This window comes from Equus quagga, chromosome 4 (genome assembly GCF_021613505.1).
Source record: "Equus quagga isolate Etosha38 chromosome 4, UCLA_HA_Equagga_1.0, whole genome shotgun sequence".
Taxonomy (NCBI): domain Eukaryota; kingdom Metazoa; phylum Chordata; class Mammalia; order Perissodactyla; family Equidae; genus Equus; species Equus quagga.
In genome coordinates, this window is record NC_060270.1 from 107,977,271 (window position 1) to 108,000,301 (window position 23,031).

The following is a 23,031-nucleotide window of genomic DNA, read 5'->3' on the forward strand; positions in this document are numbered from 1 at the left end:
ACAAAAGCCAATGGTCAAAACAAAACACAACAAAAACACTTGAGGTCTCTCCAGTTCTTTCGATTTAAGCCCGAGGTGAAAGCGCTGGAGGGGAGCGGTGACCACACGGGTTCAGTAACCCATGCTGATGCCCAGCATGTAAGATGCCCAGGAAGTAAAACTCTACCATCCATGCCATGTGACCCAAGCAAGCCTTCCCAACATCTTTCTACACTGAGTGATGCATTCTCACAACATCTCATACATACTTTATGTCATTTATTCCATCGCTTACAATGCTACATTGAAATAAACTACAAATGAACTCTCTAGACTTCAACTCCTTAGAGGACAGTGTATTGTTCAACTTTCTCCCCCCAGGAACTAGCACAGCACCTGCACATAGTAGAGACAATTAATAACAGCATCCTTATTGATGATAAATTATGTTAAAATATTTAAATATATTTATAATTTTTTAAATATTAAAATTAATAATAATATTAATTAAGCACTCATGTGTGCTGACACTGATATTGAGTGCTTTCCTGATATTTATTTCATGTCATTTTTATGAATCTGATGTAGGCACACTTTTCCTGTCTTCCAGCTGAGGAAATGATTGCAGAACGATGATACAGCTGATAAATGGCAGAATTTGAACTTGAGTCGCCTGACTACACAATCTATAGTTTTAACAATTTACTATGCTGCCTCCCAATACAAGTTCCTTGAAAAGTGCTTTTCAAAATTACTGACAAAATCCAAATTCCTGAGAATCAAAAAATAAAAGTTTATAGCTGCAAATTTTTACAACCATTTGACATGTAGAGATAGACAAGGTATATCTGGTCCAATTCGACTTCCTTTATGTGAAGTAGTACTTCAAGGTGCTTTACAGTTAGGGCAACTAGGATGAAAGGCAATCAAGTTCTTATTCTGACAAGATAGCACGCCTGGAGTAGAGCTCCGTTTAGACCAGGGAAATTCAGCTCACCAGGCTCTCTCATGTCACGCCTGACCAGATGCCTGGAAGAACTTCCATGGTGAATCTCCAGATAGGAATCCTCAGTACTTGGGAGTCAGCTCCAATCATTACTGGCGTTGGCTCATCAAACAGACTACCAGGAGGTGCTGATTTCAGCCTCTCCATAATTGCGCCTCTGGTGCTGAAGATAATCTCTGTAGTTTAAATGATGTGGGCATTCATTCCAGAACAAGCTCTGAGATGAACAACCTGGAAGACTTCAAACAAAACAGGGAACAGTCTCATGCTGCCATCCTAAAGGCCCCCAGATCTCATACTATTCTCATCCCGAGAGCCGAAAGGGTTGACTTCGTGCTGTTCTGTGGATTTGACCCATAAATTGTAGGTTTTGATTGCTTGTATGGTTCCTCTGGAATACTAGTGGCCAGGGAATAAGTTGTAGTTGCAGACTGATGAGCCGGGTTGGGAAGTTACAACTGTCGATAGCACCATGAGTGTGATTTCCGGGACCCCAGGCAGCAGATCATTGTTGGTGTGTTTGTTCTCTGACACTGCGGTTGAGACATGAAGTTTCTAGGACAACGCTTTATAAAACTGAAAATGCTGTCAACTGTTCTAATAGTCACATCCCTGAAGTCTCTAAGAATGCTAACAGAGTAAACCTGGGAAGATCAGGAAGCTTGTTAGACTAAATATCCAACAGTGGAAGGATGGTTACAAAAGTGCAATATGGCAGGCATTGGAAATAAAGTGGCGTGAGAGTAGGTAATAGCATGCGAAGGTGTTGCTGATGCTCACTAAGTGGGAAAAAAGCACACGAAGATGTCTATACAACATGATCCTGTATTTACCAACAAAAACACATAAAACGCAAATTGAGAGAAGATCTACATCTGCTTGTCAACAGAGTTATATCTGCTTGATAGGATTATGAGTGATTTTTATTTCCTTCTTTTTGTTTACTTTGATCCTCTAAATTTTCTGTCTTGAAGATGCATCATTTTTGTATTAATAAAACAAAAGCTTTCTCGAAAGTAATAAAGCCCTAAAATACATTGTTAGAAAAAGAAAAGTTGAGAAACTTAAGAGTAATAAGGTACTAGGCTAACAAGCATATTTAAAAAAATAGATGCTCTAATATTATTATGTTCACCCCATAAAGTAACCATGAGCCTGTGACCAGTCTGCCTTTTTTGAGACTTTTTTTTTTGGTGAGGAAGATTGGCCCTGAGCTAACATCTGCTGCCAATCCTCCCCTTTTTGCTTGAGGAAGACTGTTCCTGAGCTAACATCCATGCCAACCTTCCTCTATTTTGTATGTGGGGTGCCTCCACAACATGGCTTGATGAGCAGTGTGTAGGTCTCCGCTCAGGATTCGAACTGGTGAACACCAGGCCGCCAAAGTGGAGCATGTGAACTTAACCACTACACCACCAGGATGGTCCCTAGACCTCATTTTTAAGAAACAAAAAATGCAATAACAAAAATGTGGTGATAGTTATTTACAATTCCAAAAAGGAAATCATGGAGCATCTTAACTGTCTGATAGGGCACAGCATCCCAAGCTGTGTTCCCATGAAGCTCTCAGTAATAACAAAATTCAGTGAGCCATGTTATATCCCTGTCTTAAGATTCTCAAAGGAATAGATCACATCAAAGGCTCTGAGCAGTCCTGCAGTACATAAATCTGAAGAAATTCATTTAACCCAGTATTCCTACCCATTAGTGTCTCACAACCCAAAGTAATAAGCATTGGCATATACTCTGGCTGTAAGGCAGCACTTTGAAAAGCTTCTTCTTTCAGACCACGAGAATACATTACTCCTATTGTGCATTTACATATTTTCTTAGCTCTCTGACACAAGTGGAAGATAAATAATAATCCTGATTTCTGACAATTCTCTAGAGTTCCCCAGGAACCTAGAAGCATTGACGTTTCTCTATTAGTCTTCTGGGAATGTCCTATTAGTCTCTGAGACTGAGTCTTCTGGGTCTTCCCATAGAGCCCATTATTGCTGTTGCACTTCATGCCTTGAAAACTTCCCAGTTACAAAAGGGTTATTCTTCACCCCATTCCTATTACCCAAAAATGCAAATTATCCTCTTGAATCTGACAACACATGGTCTCTATAAAGAATTTCCAAGCGTATGAAAATCAACCTAACAATAGCTCTGAAGATAATTTCCTGGAAGGGTAGTTTTGGCAGTGAAGTTATGTCAGCTCCAATCTTTTCAATATGTATACTCTTCTTAGTAGCTTGGATGTGACATGAGGCGAAGCATCTTGTTAGGAGATTTCATAGAAGAACACAGCACAGTAGCTATTGCAAATAATGACTGTGGCTATGGTAACCTGAGGTGAAAAGCACTATTTGCATCACTTTATCACTTCTTAGAGATCCAATTTACACATGTTACTGCTGTAACTGGACAAGATAAATGTAATCACAAATGACCCACCACAACGGCAAGCCAGATAATTTATAAAAAGTCAGTTCAGAAAGACATTCAGGAAAGAGTAATTCACGGGTTTGACAGCTGGCAACTTGTGAAAAACCCTGAAAAATATTCACCCCAGAAAAGGTTTAGATTCTGTACTATTTCCTGAATTTCTCTTTTATTAATGTTGGGTTATTGTGTGTGTGTGTATGTATGTGTATGAATATGTACACGTGTGTGTGTGTTTATTGTCATCCATAGAAACTATCTTTTTTCCAGAAAATTTATTTTTAATCTAGAATCATTATAACCAAGTCATGAGTTCAGGAATTAAATCAGAGGTAGAAATTTGCCTTGAATGGCATGCGAGAAGATATCATACTCTTTTAGTGTATCTTTCCAGCACATCACATAGATACTTGCTCTGGGATACAGTTCACGTACCTATGATATCTCAGCAAAGGACTGTTGTTAATGCTACTATTGGATGACAGATTACTGTTTATGGCTACCTGGAAGCCATTTACTCAACAATTATTTATTCGTCAACTACAGTATTTCTTGCACTCTGCTGTTATGCTTAGGCATAGTGATAAAGATAGACATAATAATGAGAGTAATAAAAATAGTGATAAAGCCAGATAAAATCTTTGCCCTTACAGAGGTTACAGTTTATCAAAGAGACACAGTTAAAAGCAGCTGAGGAAATTGGCCTATTGATTGAGTTGTCTTTCCATATGGCATAAAGAAAGAAGCAACCTAAAATACAATCAATGGTAAAGTTATGAAAGTATATTGAAGACGAAAAAATGATGAAGATATGGTGGAGAAAAAATACACTCATGAACAATGACTTCCTTTGCATTCTCAGTTTTAACTACAGCCTGTCATGAATCCAACAGTTTGCCATACTGAACAGCTCTCTATTCTGAAAATAAATCAAATAATTTACGCTTTTGTCTCTTTGAAAATGCTTTCATTTTACCATTGACTGTCTCTTCTTTCCTGCTACCAATTTTTGTCCTATTGAAATTTCTCTATTCATTTTTTAAAATTTGAGATCTAAGTCAAAATAGTCTCTTCCATGAATTTGACCCAATCATCCTCATCAAAAATTAACTATTTCAGTTACAGTAATTTCAGTTGCAGCATAACTGTAATTACTCCTTATTTCTGCCCACATAGATTATAGTTAATATAACTATAAGCTCCTGGAAGGTAGGGAATTTACATTTTAGTTTGTATATTTAATATAACATTTCTAAATTTTAATCGTAGGATTGTCAAATATAGTGAATGAATAAATGCAAACAAAAGCACAGTGGTCTTTTTTCAGTACCAAAAATAAAGGACAGAGAATAACAAGTTGTAGGCATGTCTTCAGACTCAAGAGTAGGCACATGTATGATGCCATGTGTAATTATATAAGTAAAATTAACACTTAAAAAAACAGAACCAATTGAATTTTCAGCAATTTCTGAGAGCGTATTTATGGTGGCCTATTTTTAAATGAAAGCTGTGCAGTTTTCAGTAATTCACCTAGGAGAAAGGGGCACAAGAGTTCCCTGAAAGAGATAATAAGTTGTCATCCAGGGCATCTTTCCCTAAGTAAGATCACAATAATAAGGCCACGTGACACCCAGTCAAAAGACACATGACATACATTTTTAGAAAGCATGGAGTGAGAAAATAGGGTTTTCAAATGTAATCCTCAAATCAAAAGGCTGCTCCTCACTTGGGCAATGCTGTGTAGCATTTTCCAAGATGAATACAGCAGGGACTTATTTATTTATTTTGTGGTGGTTGGTAGTTCTCTCAAGCAATGCTTAAGTGGCCAGCAATTAGCAATAACAAAAATTAAACTTTATTTGCCATTTTAAAATTTACCGTGTACCTCACAGCCAGCCTGAAAATTATATTATCATCAACTCATTTTATACCTAAAGAAGTAGGGAGAATGGTGTATGGTTTGGGGATCTTATTACAAACAACAGAATCCACTCTACCAGGTTAACAAGAAAGGGACTTGTCAAAGGGCATTAGATAGCTCATGGAGTCTCTGAGAGGGCAAGACCCAGGTTTGGTTACTAACCAGCCAGAACAGCATGACCGTGAACAACGAAGTCCAAACAGTGCCTGACAATTCTTTGGAGCTGTTTCAGAGGACACGTCATTGCTTCCACTGCCTCTACTCACACCTATGCTGTTCACATTTGGAGCCTGGAAATTCCATCAGGTGGTTCCAGAAGAACCAGATACCTTTATCACTCCATGTGCTTTCCAGTCAATCCAAATCACTGGCGAGCAACTGCCATCCTGTGCTGCTTACTGCCGCATCTATGTCTTACCCAAAGACATCTGATTGGTGGAAACTAAGTCATATGCCTTTATCCTAGTTGTAAAGGGACCTGGGAAATTTAGTTTTGGACTTCAGCTGCTTTCACAGCTTGCCCATTTCCTGGAAGAAAAGCAAAATGGAGATTGGAATAGGAAATCAGTTAGCTAAGCTACCAAATCTGCCATAAGTGGAGAATTCCCTTGACTACAATCGCATAGCTAGGAAGTGGCAGAGCCTCAGACCCCAAGTCTTACACTCTCTCCAAGATAAAATGATTATGACAGAGCTAAGCATTCATCTGGCCTTCAGAGCTTAATGAAAATATCCCTTAAGAGCAAACTTTTCCTTTTGACCTAAAATTTCGTGAGCTCCAAGCATCATTATTGGTTTGGTTTTCCAGATATCTTAGTATTGTGAAGGGAGTAGCCTTGTGAACGGAGAGGGTCCTTCATTCTTTCTCTTGTTCTCATTAAAAAATTATGACTACACCTCTACATTATGAAACTGAGGGTCTCAGGACCAGGGAGATCCTTGAGCTATGGTGGGATGCAGAGAGGCTGTGAGTCCATTTTCCCCACCTCTCACATTGCCCCAGGGATAATTAAAGAAAATAAGAAAAACAAAAATTTTTCACCTGACTATCATGTAAAATGTGAAATGCAGAATATAGTGTATGGATCCACACCTCACAGGTTAACAGACTTGTGCTCAAAGCCAGGTTTAATCACTCACTAGCTATGTGACAGTGGAGCAAGTTGCTTAGTCGCTTTGGGTCTCAGTTTCTTCTTCTTTAAATGGGAACAAGAATGTCTATTTCTTATCATTGTTAGTAAGATTATATGTAAGTTATAGAGAACATCATAGGGGTGAGCAGAGGCAGTAGAAGCAATGGTGTGTTCTTTAAATAGGTAAATTATATGTACAAATAGTTATTTATAAAGTACTTTATATAGTCCTAGCAAATTATAAGTATTGATTAAATAGAAACTATTGTTCAAAAATGTCATTTAAAAATAATTAATTACATAATGTCATAATCTGCATTTAACAAATCTTAATAATGATGTGCCATGATAATCTACCCAGTCATGAAAATGGTTATACTTTTGACTGAGGAGAGATGGTAGAGAATGGCAAGTTAGATTTTTTTCCTCCAGTATCTGGTGGTTTTACATTTGTACAGTTCCATTTGTTTAAAAAAAAAAAAAAGACTATTCCTTTCACAACTGACCTGTTTCCAATTATACTTAGAGACCGTCCCTTAACTCTACTTTTACAAAACTTTCAAATTGTCTGATAGGTTTTCAAATTATGTAATAAGGGAAAGAGAAAGAAAATAGCTTGAAATCTCTTAGAAAAGTCACCTGTACCAACTGTCTAGGAATTACTGAAAAAAATGACTATTAAAATGCAGTCTTTAAGCAAAAAAATAGCCTCAGAATTTCATGGAAAGTCATCTCTAATGGGCCAAGTAAAAACACACTTTGAATGGGACTTTACAACATTTTAACAGTTTCAGAAACAGCCTGACGTCTCAAATATAAAGAAAAGTAAAACTGTCATAGATGCAGGTGAACAAAAAGCACAAAATCATTTTTTACCTTTTGTTGTCATTACTAAAACCTGTCCTATATGCCTGTTAAATTTGTCTGACACAAACTTCTCAGTTTAAGGAATTTGACTCACACACATGTTCTGAAATACATTTTCTACAAGGAAAAAAAAAAGCAAAAAGCAGAAGGAAGGCAAATGTCCCCCACTTTGGTATAAACTTACATTTATACCCTGTCTGAAAGAGAGAACAGTGCTGAAAACGGGAAGGGATGTCAAGTTCATTGGTCTCTGACCCACCTTTCTGGTGAACACTGTTGGAAAGTTGATAGCAGAAGCCTTTTCTCGAGGGAATGAGCTCCTCAGGCCGATGAGACTGGAGGGAAGGCTGCGGACTGATTTGGACAATGTGAGCAGCAGGCGCAGGAGGGGTGCAGAGAAGAAAATGCAAAGGACCACCAGAAACGTGAGCAGAGAAACATGAGAGCACAGTTCAAGGAATCCTAGGCAAGAGCCGAAAGAAGAGAGTGACTAAGTGGGTCAAGGAAGGTGCCATGCTGATAGATTGCAAGAGTTAAATGGGTGAGGAAATGGAGAAAAACAGGAGACAGCACTTATTTAGGGGTTCTGAATGTGAAATAACCTATGACAATAATTGAAAGTGATACCAGGGTCAAGAGAAGGTTTTGTTATTAATCTTGTCATTTTCCAACCAAAGGCGGACAAACACTTCTAGAAACAAAGAGGAGCCAATGAGAATGAGAGACTGAAAACGCCAAATGCTATAGAAGAGTCGTTCATCACCTGGGTTGAGAAAACAAGGACTAGTGGAAGAATTTCTGATCAGTGAGGATTAATGCAATTTTAAAACTAAGAGAGATTTTTAGAGGGGAAAAAATGTTTCCAAAGAGATCTCAATGGCAGAGCTACAACTTGAATGTTTTTCTGTTGACTGTCAATCTTGGGCTTTGTCCAGATAACAGATCTCAGTCTCTTTGATAATGAGACCTTACTCCACAATATTTAAAGGTGCAGGAGTAAGAATAAAGAGATGGACAAAAATGGGGAATTTATGCAGTGGGTAGGAGAGAAGGGAGTAGTGACCCAGGAATGAGAATTGAACTGCAACGTCCTTGGGAGACATTAATATTGAAATCCTTGCCTGTGGAATCCAAGTTAGAGGAGTCCAGTGTAGTCTCAAATGGATTCAAGAGCTGTGTAAGGTGGATTGTAGTAAAGAGTTCAAGGCACAGTAGGATGAAAACTGGCAGGCTAGGTCTCTAACCATTGGGAAAATAAGAATCTTTAGCAGAAAGGAAGTTGTATAAAGAAGGCACTGTGTAGAAATAGAAATCTCTAGCATAATATAGTGTCTGGTGAGGGTGAAGTCAAGCAAGTGTTTGATGAATAATGGTGCTGGGGACTGGCAGAAGTAAGGACTGTGAAGAACCAACGTAGATGACTGAGGATGAGAATGAAACAAAGAGCAGCATTTTCATCTGCTTGGCTAGTAGGTGCTGACTTAAGAAAATTATACACAAAACCACAGACTTCAGAAACTAAAGGACATGGTTGAAAAGCTACTCTACAAATAAAACTGTCATTGACACCCAGACTTCCTTTTGGGTGCCTTTCTAGAACAAGTCAGAAAGCCGATTCTAACGCTGAAAATTGATAAGTCCTTTAGCTAAATGATGAAACAATGATAGACTGGATAATACTACATTTCAGGTAGGTTCTATTACAACCTTGACAAGCCTAGGAAGAAAAAATTGATGAATATTATATTGGCTTTGTCTTAAACATCTGCAAAATGAGCATGTTGTAGCCATCGCGGGCTATCTTAGTGTACCCAGAAAGTTAAAAGTTATATTTGAAAAAACTCTAATTCTACATCACATTAGTGTTAATAACAGTCATGATGACATTTCCTCTAACTTATGCACCCTCTTTTTTTATGGAAGTGCAGGACCTTTTCATATAGGCATTATAAAATGAAATTAAAACTTCTTATGAAGCCAGTCAACTGGAAATGCCAAGCTTTTTCTTTTCCTTTTGAGTAACAGCCAAGTAAGAAAACTCCTTTAGCACCAATTAATCAAGATGCATTGACTGATCATTGCTCATGACACATTTTATAGGCACTTCTCTCTGGATTTGTCTTTATTTATCATGTTTATATTAATAATAATAATACTTTTCATTCATGTAGCACTATTCAGCTTACAAAGTATTTTCAAATACAGTATCTTATTTGATCTTCACAATGACCCTACAAACTACGTCCAGATGTTATCACTCTCACTTTAGAGAGGGAGAAACAAAAGCAGAGAGGTGGCCAGTGTTCAGAGCTGATGACTTAAAATCTGAAAGTTGAATCCAGGTCCTCCAAGGCCATAAGATTGACTGCCTACAAAATACTTTCCACTGACAGCAGCTACACAAAATTATTTTTGGCTATTTTGTATTCCAATAAATTGATGTTGCATCAAGGGGCATTTGAGTTAGAAAAGCAAAATAAAATTGCAAATTGTTTTCCATATGTTATCAGTCGTCTCATGGTAGACTAATATCATTCTTTGAAATATCGCCTAGAATAATATTACTTCTCTGTGATGGGCTGTCTAAGAAATATCTCCTTAGACTTTGTAAATTTTAGACAGTAAATATTATAACATCTTTCTGGTTTCTAAAAATATCCATTTATATCAGCTTCCCCCCAAAATAATGGGCTAAATGAATACTCTTTTTGATATCACATGGCTCATCATTTTTAAATTCTCCCAGCTGCTGTTTATATTAGTAGGATACCATTCCTCTCATCCTCTTCCACATCTGTAATAAAACATCCTGGTGTTTCCTTTCCCAGTGGAGAAGCCTTACCCAAGGCCCACCGTATAGCCAGGCTCCCAGGCTCCCAGGCTCCTATGATTAAATAAGTAATGGCTTTAAAAACGGGTCTCATATAAGGCAGTCAAGTCACAATATCCATCACTGCAAAGGAAGCATTTATTTAAAATAATGAGATATTCTCATTTTCATTTTTCCCTGAGAGGACTGTAGCGATGTTTAAAAATTCTCTGAATTCTGGAACTAGGGCAACACATTGGTTTGAAGAAAGCGATAATCTTCCCTTCTAATTTGAAGTGCGCTTCTTCTGCAGTGAAATAGAGTCTAGCTTTCAGAAGAGCGAGAGCCCTAAGCCCGCACAAAGGCATCCTCATCCCGACCCCTGCTCTTCCACATTGGCCCCATTCTTCTGAACGCAAGGATTTATAAAGTCCTTTTCAATAGATTTCAAGCTATATTGAACTAAAAAGAAAAAGGCTTAAATAATTTTTTCCAGATTTGGGAGGGAAATGATTTCAACTGCCGTGTCATGATGAATATTACCTTTTGCTTTCCACCACTTCCTCGTTGCAAGTGATCTGTTCAGTGAGCTCAGTTATGGGGTCTCTTTGAAAAGATTCATAATTAAATTTTTAAAGGAACAAATTAGCTCTTTGTCTTTCTGAGGCAGAGAAGTCAGAACACTTACTGCTATGAGCATTTAGGGATTTCGACTTCTGTGCGATGGTGCCTTCCATGGCCAATGAGGCTCACCTCAAGGAAAGGCTAGGAGAAAAAGCCAGCCCTCTGTGATTTGAAGAGATAATAAGTTAACAAGCTGTATAACATAATGACTTATGAAATTCTTCCTTCAAGGACCATTATCTAGTGTTAACAGCACTGTATTTCTTCCTCTCCTGTGCTTATTTAGAGCATAATTACAAAAGTGAGAGGAAGGAACAGTTGGACATAAGGGTAACCACTCACCAAATTAATACACCCGAGTAGAATCTCTGGCCTTTGGGGCTTGTTTATCAATTAGTTCTGTTGTGGTCTGAGTTCCTGTATTCCCCCACAGAATGAGGATTCTTTGATTTCACCGATACACCAGCTCTGAGGAAAGTTACTTGAGATCACAACATTTTTCAGGCAGGATCTCTTTTCCCCTACTCAATATCCTGATGGACTATACAGCTAGCTGCTCATCCATTTCAAGAGCCATTCATAAGCACCACTAGTTAGCCCTTTATTTCTCTCTGTCTTTTCCGAATCTCTGTCTTCTTTACATTCCTCTCTTTTAACTGGTTAAAATCAGACATTTTTTCAACTGGTTTCTCCTTCTGCACCATGTTTTTAAAGTTACTATGTGGATTTTAACGTTAAAACCACTTCTGTAGTGCCATATGATCTCTGAATATTCAAAACTGGCTCCGAATAATGGAAATGCTGGCAATTTGAGGTGACACAGGAGAATTACCCTTATTTTCCAGAAATGGAGGAGTCAGTATCTCAAGAACTGTCGGCCCCAACTTTTGGAAAATGTGCCGCAGTCCTGACTTATCTTTCTCAACTAATTAGAGCTTTTAAGGGGGTCAAAGGAAAGAGAAAGTGGCGGGTGCAGAGTACTGCTTACAACTATACATATTCTTCACCTAGTCTTAAAAAATAATCTGAACTAGTTCTTTTTTTAATCTAAAAATAAACCAAACTTTGTGTCCCTTTTCACTTTCATTTTCTTTCTTCTTTGAATGCTAGTTACAAACTAAAAGTTGATTTACCAAAACCCAAGAATTTACCTACTCAAATCAGGAAAATAAAATGTGAAGGAGTGAAGTCTTGTAGAGCAAAATATTTCATCTTGTTGCTACCCAGGAAAGTAGGTATTATGGGTGGAATTGTGTCCCCAAAATATGTTGAAGTCCTAACCCCAATACATCAGAATGTGACCTTATTTGGAAAAAGGGTGTTCACAGAGGTAATCAAGTTAAAATGAAGTCGTTAGGGTAGGCCTTAATCTGATATGACTGATGTCCTTATAAAATGGAGAAATTTGGACATAGAGACACACACAGGGGGAACGCCAAGTGAAGATGAAGGCAGAGATCTGGGTGATGCATCTACAAACCAGGAGCACCAAAGATTGCCAGCAAACCACCAGAAGCTGGGGGAGAAGCATGAGATAGAGTCTCCCTCACAGCCCTGCCAACTTCTTCTCAGACATCTAGACTTCAGAACTGTGAGACAATAAGTTTATGTTGTTTAAGCTACCCAGTTTGTGGTACTCTGTTACAGCAGCCCTCTGAAACTAGTACAGCAGATAACCTATGTCTCTAGAAGCTGAGGGCATTTGCAAGAGTGGGCGGAATGGCCACAGTGGGAAACACGAAGCCAAGAAGATCCAAAAGACCAGGGAGGAGCAGGGGTCAAAAGCTAAAATGATGCTCCTAATGAAGCATTAATCCCAAAAAGCCAAGCAAAGAAACAAAAACTTAGTAAAAGAGTCAAAGACTGAACCGGAAATCACAAGGCATTCTGTTCTCAGCTCAAATGTCCCCCCATTGAGAGTGGCCAATTTATCTAAATATCCCCCTGCCCCTTCCCACCTCTGTTCACTCTCTATCCCATTGCCCCACTTTATTTACATAACAGCAGTTAGCACTACCTGAAATTATTTTTGCGTTCATTTATCATATGTTTATCTTCTGCCCCCCTCTCCCAGAAAGTAAGCTCCCCATCTGTCTGATCTGCTTGCAACAGGTGGTAAGACTGGCCCAGCATCTAACAGGTGTTCAGTGCCTCTTTGATGAACAAATGAAGTAGATTTGAAAATCCAAGGGAAATCAGAACTTGGAGATATATTCCTTGAGACACTAGGGAGTGGAAGCTGGCCATTTGCTGGGGCCCCTTGCAGCCTTGCCCATAGGGTTTAGGGAAGTTGGAATGATTGCCAAGGCAACTAGGTGGCAAGCAAGGTGTAGGGAATCAGTGTTGACTTGTACCTGCTTGAACCATGATGGAGAAGGACATGCACTTGGCACCCTCAATTATGCACAGTTCACCCAAGAGGCACTACCCACTTGCTCCTAGGACTTACCTCTGGCGATACAACAGAAGAACTTTAGCAAATTTAGGGGCTTTTTTTAAAAAATAAATTACTCATAATAACAGACTATCTGCCATGCAGTTTCTAGGAGAAACATGTTCTTCTTAAATTGAAAATTCTGCCCCGTTAACTTCCTGAAGGTGAAGGTGGCGGTGGCTAGTTATGGAAGGAGGCTGCGAATAAGGTAATCTGTGACACAGCAAGGCCTCCGGGGGAAGAATCTTTCAAGAGTTCTAGTTGAATGTTTCTATTTGGAGGGATTTGTATTTAATGGATGACAATTTAATGTGTCATCAGTGTCTGTGGTTGTGGTAGGGCTGCTAAAAGGAATGACAAATGTTATAAGTGCAACTTTCTATTTTACTGATACATTAATGTCTGTTAAGCAGGATTTTTTTTTTCATCTTGTAAAACTGAAAGAACCCTCCAGAGAATTCTGCTTTGTGACACTCAGCTCCTTCCCCAGGACTTTGAGCTGACTTATTTTCTTTGCTTTTCTGCGGGCTTTTGGCTTTGAGTTTTCCAGAAACAAAACAGAATTCTCTACCAGGAAAATTTGTACAGTGTAGTCACTAAACCAAAAACTGACAACAAACCTGTATATTTAGAACTGATGGACATATGTGCTCTGGATCCCGAATCATGAACTCATGAACTGATAGAATCTCCTCGTCCCCATTAGAACTGGCTCTTTGTATCAAAATACCACCTACCTGTTTAGCATCCTTCCCCAGAAACTCAAACAGTTGGTGATGACCACTAATACCCATAATGTATTTAGAGATAAAGCAAATGTTGTTTTTAACCCTTATTTTATACTTAAGCTTACTGAGGCACAGATGGCTGCATAGCAAGTTAGGACTACTCAAGGAGTAAAACATGGACATCTGGCCCATTATCAACTACTTCATCCAAAATATTTGAAATTACTCTTTAGGGCTAACTGCACCATGCTGCTCTCTCTTGCCTTTACTTACATTAGAATTTCTGGTCCAGAGGCGTAATTTTGTGCTTGTTTGGTTGTAAACAAAAAGGATGTTTTTGCTTTAGCTCTGCCTTATCTTCGGCCACTCTTCAGATTCTAGCCTGATTCTTTTTGCCTGTTTCAAATCCTCTGTTTTTGTTGGTGATAATTTTACTAGTGACCAAAATGTAATACTGTGCCTACTTTTGTTCTCAATTCTGAAAAAAAAAAGTCAATAGAGTCATTTTTTTCAGCATATGAGTGTGAGTGTGTATGTGTGAGTGTGAATGTGTGTATGAGTGTACGAGTGCATGAGTGTGTGAGTGTGTGTGTGTGTTTCAGGACTTTAGAGAAAGGGAACTGCAAAGTGTTTCTGAACCTCAACAGTTGCAGCTCTCCCCTCTCTGCCCCCAGCATCTTCAAACTTCAATATGCTCTTTGCAAATCATTTTTTCATGATCAATGATCCCCACAGAATTCATGTAGTGCGATGTGTAGCAAACTAGAATGAACTTGAAAACAATTCAAGTAGTGGTTACACATCTAAGAAAATAAACATCTGGGTCCCTGGGAGAATAGCAGCCTGAGACGCTCCCTGCCTCCCTGGGCTTTCCCATGCAAGACTTTGCCTGTTGTCCTAAAAGGCCTTGGGAAGCTTGGGACGACTACTTACCTAGTCACTCACTAGCTGTGTGATGTTGAGCAACCTACTTAATATCTCTGAGTTTCCATTCTCTCATCTGTAAAATAGAGAAAATGCCTCTCATAACACTGTAAGGAATGAGTTCTATAAAACACATGGCATAGAATACTGCACGCAGCACAGTGCCTGGTGCACTATACACATTTTAAAATGAGCCCTATAGTAACAATGGTGAGAAGCATCATGTTTGTTAGCTGTCTAGGAAAGAATGCTCATTCTTCCAAGAAAAGTGTTTATAAATATGTACTTTACTCATGCTCTCCCCTATTTCTCTTATATTTCTTCCTCTTTTAGCTCTTTCTAAATCTCCCAGGTACCTGTGTTTATGAAGTCCCTTCCCCCAGAAAATCATACTGAAAATCATCAGATAAAACAAATTTTCACTTACTCTTTTGGGGCATAGAGCCGTTAGAGAAAGAAATCCTTGATACAGAAGAGTGAATTGCTATTGAAATCAGTGGACAGGACTCCAGGAAGGAAAATCCTCACTTACACTCTTTAGCTTGCAAAGATGGGTAACCAGCTACTCAGCTCCAAACAGTTTCTGAGAGCCATCCACCATCTGATCTCTGCCTATCTCGATAGCCCCAAACCTCACCAACACCACCGTCCTCCGCATCACCCTGTCCTCTTCCTTTGCTCCACTATTTGCAGTCCTAGCACACACCATGCTCTCTCATTTTATGCCTTTGCATATGCTGTTGCCTCTGCTGGAGTGCCCAACCCTCATCCAGATAATTCCTAGTTGTCCTTGATGACTCAACGTAGATAACTTTTCTACACTTTCCACGGCATCCTCCCCAAGGCAACCTCATTGTTTTACTGTGAGATGACATGGAGGAGTGGGATCCACATTGCAGTGTGTGGAATTGTGCCCTTTGGAGCTGTACTGTGCACAGTCTGCGAGACTATACCTGCTTCTCCTCTACCCTGTCTACCAGCCCACCTCTCCTAGGTACTCCAACAGCCTCATGATGAAAATTTTATCCCACTGTTTTAATCATTTACTTGAAGTCTTTACTTCTAGACTGAGTTCCTTGAGGAGGAATACAGGTTCTATTTCTGTTTTTCCAATACTTTGCATACACCATTAATCCTCTATTAATAGCCTGATTAGTGGATCCAGAAGAGAACTTGACAGGTGCCTCTTCCAGGTGACACATTTTGGGAGTCCCTTAACAGCTTAGTAATAGGTGGCTCACAATTTAGCAGGAAAGTATGAAAAGAGAGAAGGGCTATCTGATGATAAAGGTAGGCTTATAAGAATCAGATGCTAGGCTAGGACAATAGTGGAGAAAGTTTGGTTTCCAGTACCGTCTTGAGACTCACTCACATCCCTTTGGAATTCAAACAGAGTCAATGTCTGTATATCCCAAGTTGGGAAGCCCTTTTCTGAACTCTCTGTTGCTCATTTCTCTCACTTCCTTTTGCCTACTGTTTGAAGTTTCAAAGCTTGCTGCACATCACAGCCTCCGTTTTGTCAACTTTGGTGCACCTTAGAGCACCAAATTTCCTCCAGGAGGCCAAGGATACTGGAGCCTATATTTCAAGAGTATTTATTCTGGGTTGGACAAAGCCCAGCTATGCCTAGAGTCATGCTGCTTGAAGCCATTCTAATATTCCTTTAGTTAGAACCGTAACCACACTGAGTTATTGCTGGTGTCATATAGATCATATATTCACAGTCCACTCCTGGTTTAGACAAGAGGATGTGTATTATCTCTGCTGTTGCCCATGATGTCTTTTCATTTCATTATGACCATTGTGCTTAGGAGCATGACTTTCAATCTATAATCTCAGTTAAATTCTTTAAACACAGTTTGTACATTTAAGCACATAGTTTTCTTTGAAGTAGGCTTTGTCACGATTGATATCCATTATCTGCTATCTCTGTCTTCCGGGACTACCACATTTTGCTGTAAGTAGAAAGGAAGAGACCATTTTTTCTATGAATGGACTTCATAACCTGGCATATATTTTTAACTGGCATGATAGCAGCTGAAGCTCTAGAGAGGATTAGGGTTCCAAAGGACAACTTTTTAACTTGAACACCAGTTCAAGTGCTCTGTCACATCTTCATTGAATTTGTGGCCCCCAAGCTCTCTTTTTATACTCCTGCTATGTTTATAGGCAAATGTAACTAAGTAAAAAGAATTAAAAGGGGGTAGTATAATTTCATCAAGGGACTATAAGGGTGAATTGTTGAAAACCACAAACAGCAATACCATTTAGATTAATTCCAAAATGAATGTTGGCAGCTGTCTGAAAAGATGCTCAGGGATGGTCTCCATACCTGAAGGGTAAGAATATTTTCCATATGAAGCCTCATAGAGAACTGAGAATCAGGAACCAACCTTTGTAAGAGCCAAAGTAAGGAAAATGTGAGGAAAAGTTGGGAATTACTTCTAAGTCAGAGCCAAGAGAGACAATTTTAGCAGAGATTTTCCAGTGGGGATCGACCCTTTTTCAAATACAGTGCTAGAGACAGCAAAGAGCTGTTGAGAAGTGGTTTCTTCCCCAGTCAAGCAAACAAAAACCTAGACTTGGAAAAATGGAAAAGAGAGATGAGGCCACACGTGAGACTTTTCTGCTTAAAAGAAAACTTCAGTGTCAGAAAGAATTTAATTGCAAAGAAGGCCTCTTGTAGAGACGGGGAAACGTTTTAAAATTCCTAATGCTCAGTTTACTTCATATTCACCTAGAGTGTATAATCTAAATACTTGTTAATTGGGTATAAATATACATAAACAACTTCTATTAAGGGCAGAAAAGAGAGGCTGGTTATGTCAGGAAGTTTTCAATACTGATGGAAATGAATGATTATGTTTATTTTAGTCATGGCGGGTAATTCTTATACCCTTGTTTATTTGAGGATGTAAAATTACTAAATAAATCTGAACGACAACTGTACTTCATTGATTTTGCAGAATTAAGAGGAAGACTTATGAGGCATGGAATCTTCCATTGGGTTTGGAAGAAAGTAGAGTGAATGCAGAGATGCCAGACTGCCACTAAAACCCACGGACAATTCTGCACTCACATTTCTCTATCGAACTTTAAGATTTGTTAGTAATATGCTGCCTTTGCAAGATGAAAAGAAACTAATGCCAAGCAGGCATATTCTTCAATATCTGGAATAGATGTGCTTTCAAGATCATGGCTTCAAAGGTCTCCTGTTTGTATGTTTTGACAGTTGTGTGCTGGGCCAGCGCTCTCTGGTACTTGAGTGTAACTCGTCCGACTTCCTCCTACACTGGCACCAAGCCATTCAGCCACCTAACAGTTGCCAGGAAAAACTTCACGTTTGGCAATATAAGAACTCGACCTATAAACCCACATTCTTTTGAATTTCTCATAAATGAACCCAACAAGTGTGAGAAAAATGTTCCTTTTCTTGTTATCCTCATCAGCACCACCCACAAAGAATTCGATGCCCGCCAGGCAATCCGAGAGACCTGGGGGGATGAGAACAACTTCAAAGGGATCAAGATAGCCACCCTCTTCCTCCTGGGCAAGAATGCTGATCCTGTCCTCAATCAGATGGTGGAGCAAGAGAGCCAAATCTTCCACGATATTATCGTGGAGGACTTCATTGACTCCTACCATAACCTTACCCTCAAAACATTAATGGGGATGAGATGGGTGGCCACTTTTTGTTCAAAAGCCAAATATGTCATGAAAACAGACAGTGACATTTTTGTAAACATGGACAACCTTATTTATAAACTACTAAAACCCTCCACCAAGCCAAGAAGAAGGTATTTTACTGGCTATGTCATCAATGGAGGGCCAATCCGGGACGTCCGCAGTAAATGGTATATGCCCAGGGATTTGTACCCTGACAGTAACTACCCACCATTCTGTTCAGGGACTGGCTATATCTTTTCAGCTGATGTGGCTGAACTCATTTACAAGACCTCACTCCACACAAGGCTGCTTCACCTTGAAGATGTGTATGTGGGACTGTGTCTTCGAAAACTGGGCATACACCCTTTCCAGAACAGTGGCTTCAATCACTGGAAAATGGCCTACAGTTTGTGTAGGTATCGCCGAGTTATCACCGTGCATCAGATCTCTCCAGAAGAAATGCACAGAATCTGGAATGACATGTCAAGCAAGAAACATCTCAGATGTTAGAATTTTTACTGATGTAAATATGTTTGTTTTCTTTTTTAAGAAATGGGGCCTAGGGTGTTGGTATTTTACAAGCGTCACCAGTGGATATGAACTGGTGAAGGGGTTTTGTAAAAAGTTTTCTTCTTTCCCCTCCTAGTTCCTTTCTTGGATTATCAATTTGCAAACATTAGGCTCTGGTCAGAGAAACAATACCTGAGTTAGAAGGGCCAGATTTCATTCTCAGGTCCTAAGGAATTGCATTTATCCCAAAAAACAACTTCCTAACAACTGCTAGGATTTCCATACTGTGCATCTGAGATAAAAATGTGGTTCTGGGAAACTGAAACTCACGGTAATGTCTGCACATCGTCTCTGCAAAAATAAATAAATAAGTAAATAACGCTTTTTCAAAAACAATTCAGAAATAATGCACTGTCAGGAAGACACACTGGATGTGATTATTAATACTGCGTGTGCTGTTACATTGAATTTTTCCATATATTGCCATGTAATGTGTACAGTATTTGCAATTCCACCAAGAAATGAACTTAGTACTGGTAGGGAGGCTGCAGTTAAATAAATGGAAATTTAAACTTGAGTATCAAATATTCAGTATGTTTGGAAGAAAACTCTGCTTGCTCATCCAAGGATTAAACCTGGTCAGTGGGTGGAATGTATATAAAATGCTACTTAACAAAATAAAAGAGAATGTTTTTTTTCTTTTTTGCTCTTTCAGAACAAACAGTACATGGTGCCTCCAAGGAGACTTTGCCAAATATAATCTCACCTGCTCCCTCCATACAATGCCGCTAAGTGCATTTTACATTTTCTGGCTCAGGCGAGCACATGTGTAGAACTAAGTTGGTAGCAGGCCAGAAGAAGAATAAATCACACAGAGAAAATACAAATTTAAATATGCATTATAATTACCATAAGCTTAGCAATAGTATAAGATGCCCCTCCCACACATTTGCAAAGCACGTGAGAAACTCTTTTAAGGGGTACCAATGTTATCAAATGGATTTAGCCCTACAGCTGATAGATGCAATTCTCTGTAACATCCGAAACATCTAAGTATGTCTAGCAGCTATGCTGTTAGGAGTGTTTTACAGGCCTTGTAATTGAGGTTCATGGGAAGGAAGGGTGGGGAAGCCTGGGTTCAGGTTCTGTTGATGCCAACATACTTATTGGGTCGTGAACAGACATCTTAACCTTGCTCTGTTTCAACATACTCATTTATAAAATGGCTGGAAAAAACACCTACCTCACAGGTGCTGTGAGAGAATTGCATTTGCTAAGTATTTCAAGATCCTTAGTTCGAAAGGTGCTACGTAATGCAATGTATCATGCATTATGCTAAATGCTAAAATAATTACATAATTAACAACGATGGTGATCAGTAGTAGTAACATCATCTTAATATAAAATCTGCCAAAATAAAGATCAAATATGAACTATTAGTGCACCTGATTCTCCTAAGACTGATTTTTCCTTGGATATAAGTTAGATGTTTGGGAAGCTTCCATTTCTCTGTCATTTCTTCCAGTTTCAATGAAGAAGTTATCACTTTAGTGCAATGCCTTGATATCCCAGGATGCTAGAAGTGAAGGCAGCTGCCTTCCTTTGGGGAGGAGCCTCTGTCTGGGGTTATAGCACAGTAGTTGAAGCACATGCTTTGCAAATGTATCACATCAACTTAGATCTCAAGAAACATTTGATCTGAATTCTCAGTAGAACGTTAAGGACAGGTAGAGCTCGTCCACCGCGATCAGAAGAAGACTAGGCACTCAGCAAACCCACACACTGCACCTCGTCTACCATTCAATTCATTAGAAAACTTGTTTGTTTTCATTCAAAGAAAGCCCCACAACTGAAAGAGTAGACCTTTTCTTTTTTAACCCGACCCTTGGAAGCTCCCCTAGATGTTGATAGCAAACAGGTAGACAAAATGAAGAAGTGGAAGTCATGGCCTATTCTTGAAAACACTGGATCTCTCATCCCCAGCCCCAAGAACCCAATATGAGACAGGCCTTCTCGTCCCTTAATATAGCTTTGTCTTACACTCAGCAAGACTGCTGAATTTGATTAGAAAATAGCATTAGGTAGCCTGGGGAGCAGCACAAGGTGAGCCACTCTCCAATCCCCAACCCTCAACTGCTCTGCATTCTGATCACTGGGAAAGTCTCATGACTTTGTATTTGGTTCGCCTTTCATTCGTGCAGCCAAATCCAGCCTCTGTTTCATACCACCATCTTGCATCTACTTTATGCTCAGCCAAGCCACCTTCAGTGTCAAGGAATTGCACAGTATAAACATCATACCTGTACATTTACAAATTGTTTTATATGTGTGTGTGTGTGTGTGTGTGTACATTATGAATAGAGCCCTAATCTTAAAAAGGAGCAAAAATCAGAGAATCGTATATCTTAAAGAACTATTTCCTAACTTTTTTTATGCTAGGTAGTGCCCATGTGACAAACATGTAAATATACACCAAAAACTATATGTATATATTTTGAAGGCATTTTTTTTTCTTCTCCTCAACTGTTCGTATAGCTAGAATCTGCTTGCTCTGTAAGATTTTCATCTGCATGGAGCTTGGTGAGGCAAGGCCATTCGTCCAGTGTTTCAATAGACTAAAGCATGTGTGACCTTTGTTTTTTGAACGTTCAAAAAATGTTTAAGTCAAATGATAAGAAAAAGCTCTAATTTTCTACTTTTGTTAACTTTATGATACTGGCAAAATTATGGTTTCAACTATTTGTTGTCATTTTTTTAAAATGTATTATCATTTCTCCGACATAAAATAATGGTTCAGACAATATTGTACCAGGAGTCATTCACACAATTTTTACAAAACCTTCTGACGGTGCCTGCACCTCTTTTGTTCATTGTGCATTGAATAACAAAAGGTATCAACAATCAGTCTCTATATTCTTAACATTTCTTTTTTAAATTTATTTTTGGAAAAAAAAGTTTTATCTTTGGTGGCTAGTTTGTGTGGCTTTGTGTCTTCTTATATTGGAGCAAATGCCAGTTTCAATATATAATATTGTATTTTTAAGTAGCCAGAATCAAAAAATGAAGATCATTTCGATTTGGATTAAATTCAGAAGAACAAAACCCCTTTGCGTGATATGGGGAAAACAAACTCTTTACAGAGAAGCCAAGGAAGGAGTTTTTCAATCAAATCTCTTCTATCAAAAGACAATGGAATATTTACATAAAACACCTGGGACTCATTTTCTACCTTTCCTAATATGTAGGTTTAGTGGGGGAATTGATTATGTCATTTCTTCTGTAAAGGTGTTGATAGTTTTTATAAGCAACAAGGTAACTTGTGAATGAAAGAAGAAGTAATTGACTAGAAACGCTTGTTGATGATTATTGACCTTTAGGTATATCGTTATATATGAATGATTGTATTTATGTATTTATTTGTCAAAATTGTACATATTATTTCGCCAAATGTAATTGTCTGTAAAAGTGCATTCTCCAGGTTTGTAGTACGATTTAGGGTTACATGGGTTGCCAATCAAGCTGCTAATCAGAACACTATTTTTTGTATCAATGTTATAAAACTGAAAAATGACAAATAGCTGCTGAAGATGTCAGTTTCTTCACCTTCCTCCTGAAATGTAAACTGTTGATTGAAAGCACTATGCTAATGTATAAGCCCATCTGTCATGAGGAAGATTATGGTTCCATAAAGCTGATTTTTTAAACCATTGGGACAAATAAACAGAAGGAGAACACATTTTCCACCTTGCTTCTTTTCTGAAAGAATCTCTTTGGTGAGTTGTGATCATTAAAATTAGTCGATTTCCTGTCGTTTGTCATTGACCTTCTCCACAACCTCAATATAGGTAATAATGCAAACCATTCAGAGCTCATCTGCAGGAGCCCAATGTGACTTAACAGTCAACTTAGAGATTATTTGACCTAACACACTATGGGGTACTCCAGGATTTAGGAAACAGGTATCTTGCTTGCCCCTTGGCAGCTCCAGGAAAGTCTCTGT

The 23,031-nt window shown here is 38.8% G+C and overlaps 1 protein-coding gene across 3 annotated transcripts in view; it reads left to right on the forward strand.

The window, feature by feature from the left end:
- Positions 1–22,767, forward strand: part of B3GALT1 (beta-1,3-galactosyltransferase 1) — a 485,002-nt gene extending 462,235 nt beyond the window's left edge. For all 3 annotated transcript variants that reach the window (XM_046659206.1, XM_046659207.1, XM_046659205.1), the window contains one exon: positions 17,822–22,767. In XM_046659206.1, coding sequence (XP_046515162.1) covers positions 18,051–19,031 — 981 coding nt within the window. In that variant the 5' untranslated portion in view covers positions 17,822–18,050 and the 3' untranslated portion in view covers positions 19,032–22,767. The remainder of the gene's footprint in view (positions 1–17,821) is intronic.
- The last annotated feature ends 264 nt before the right edge of the window (positions 22,768–23,031 follow it).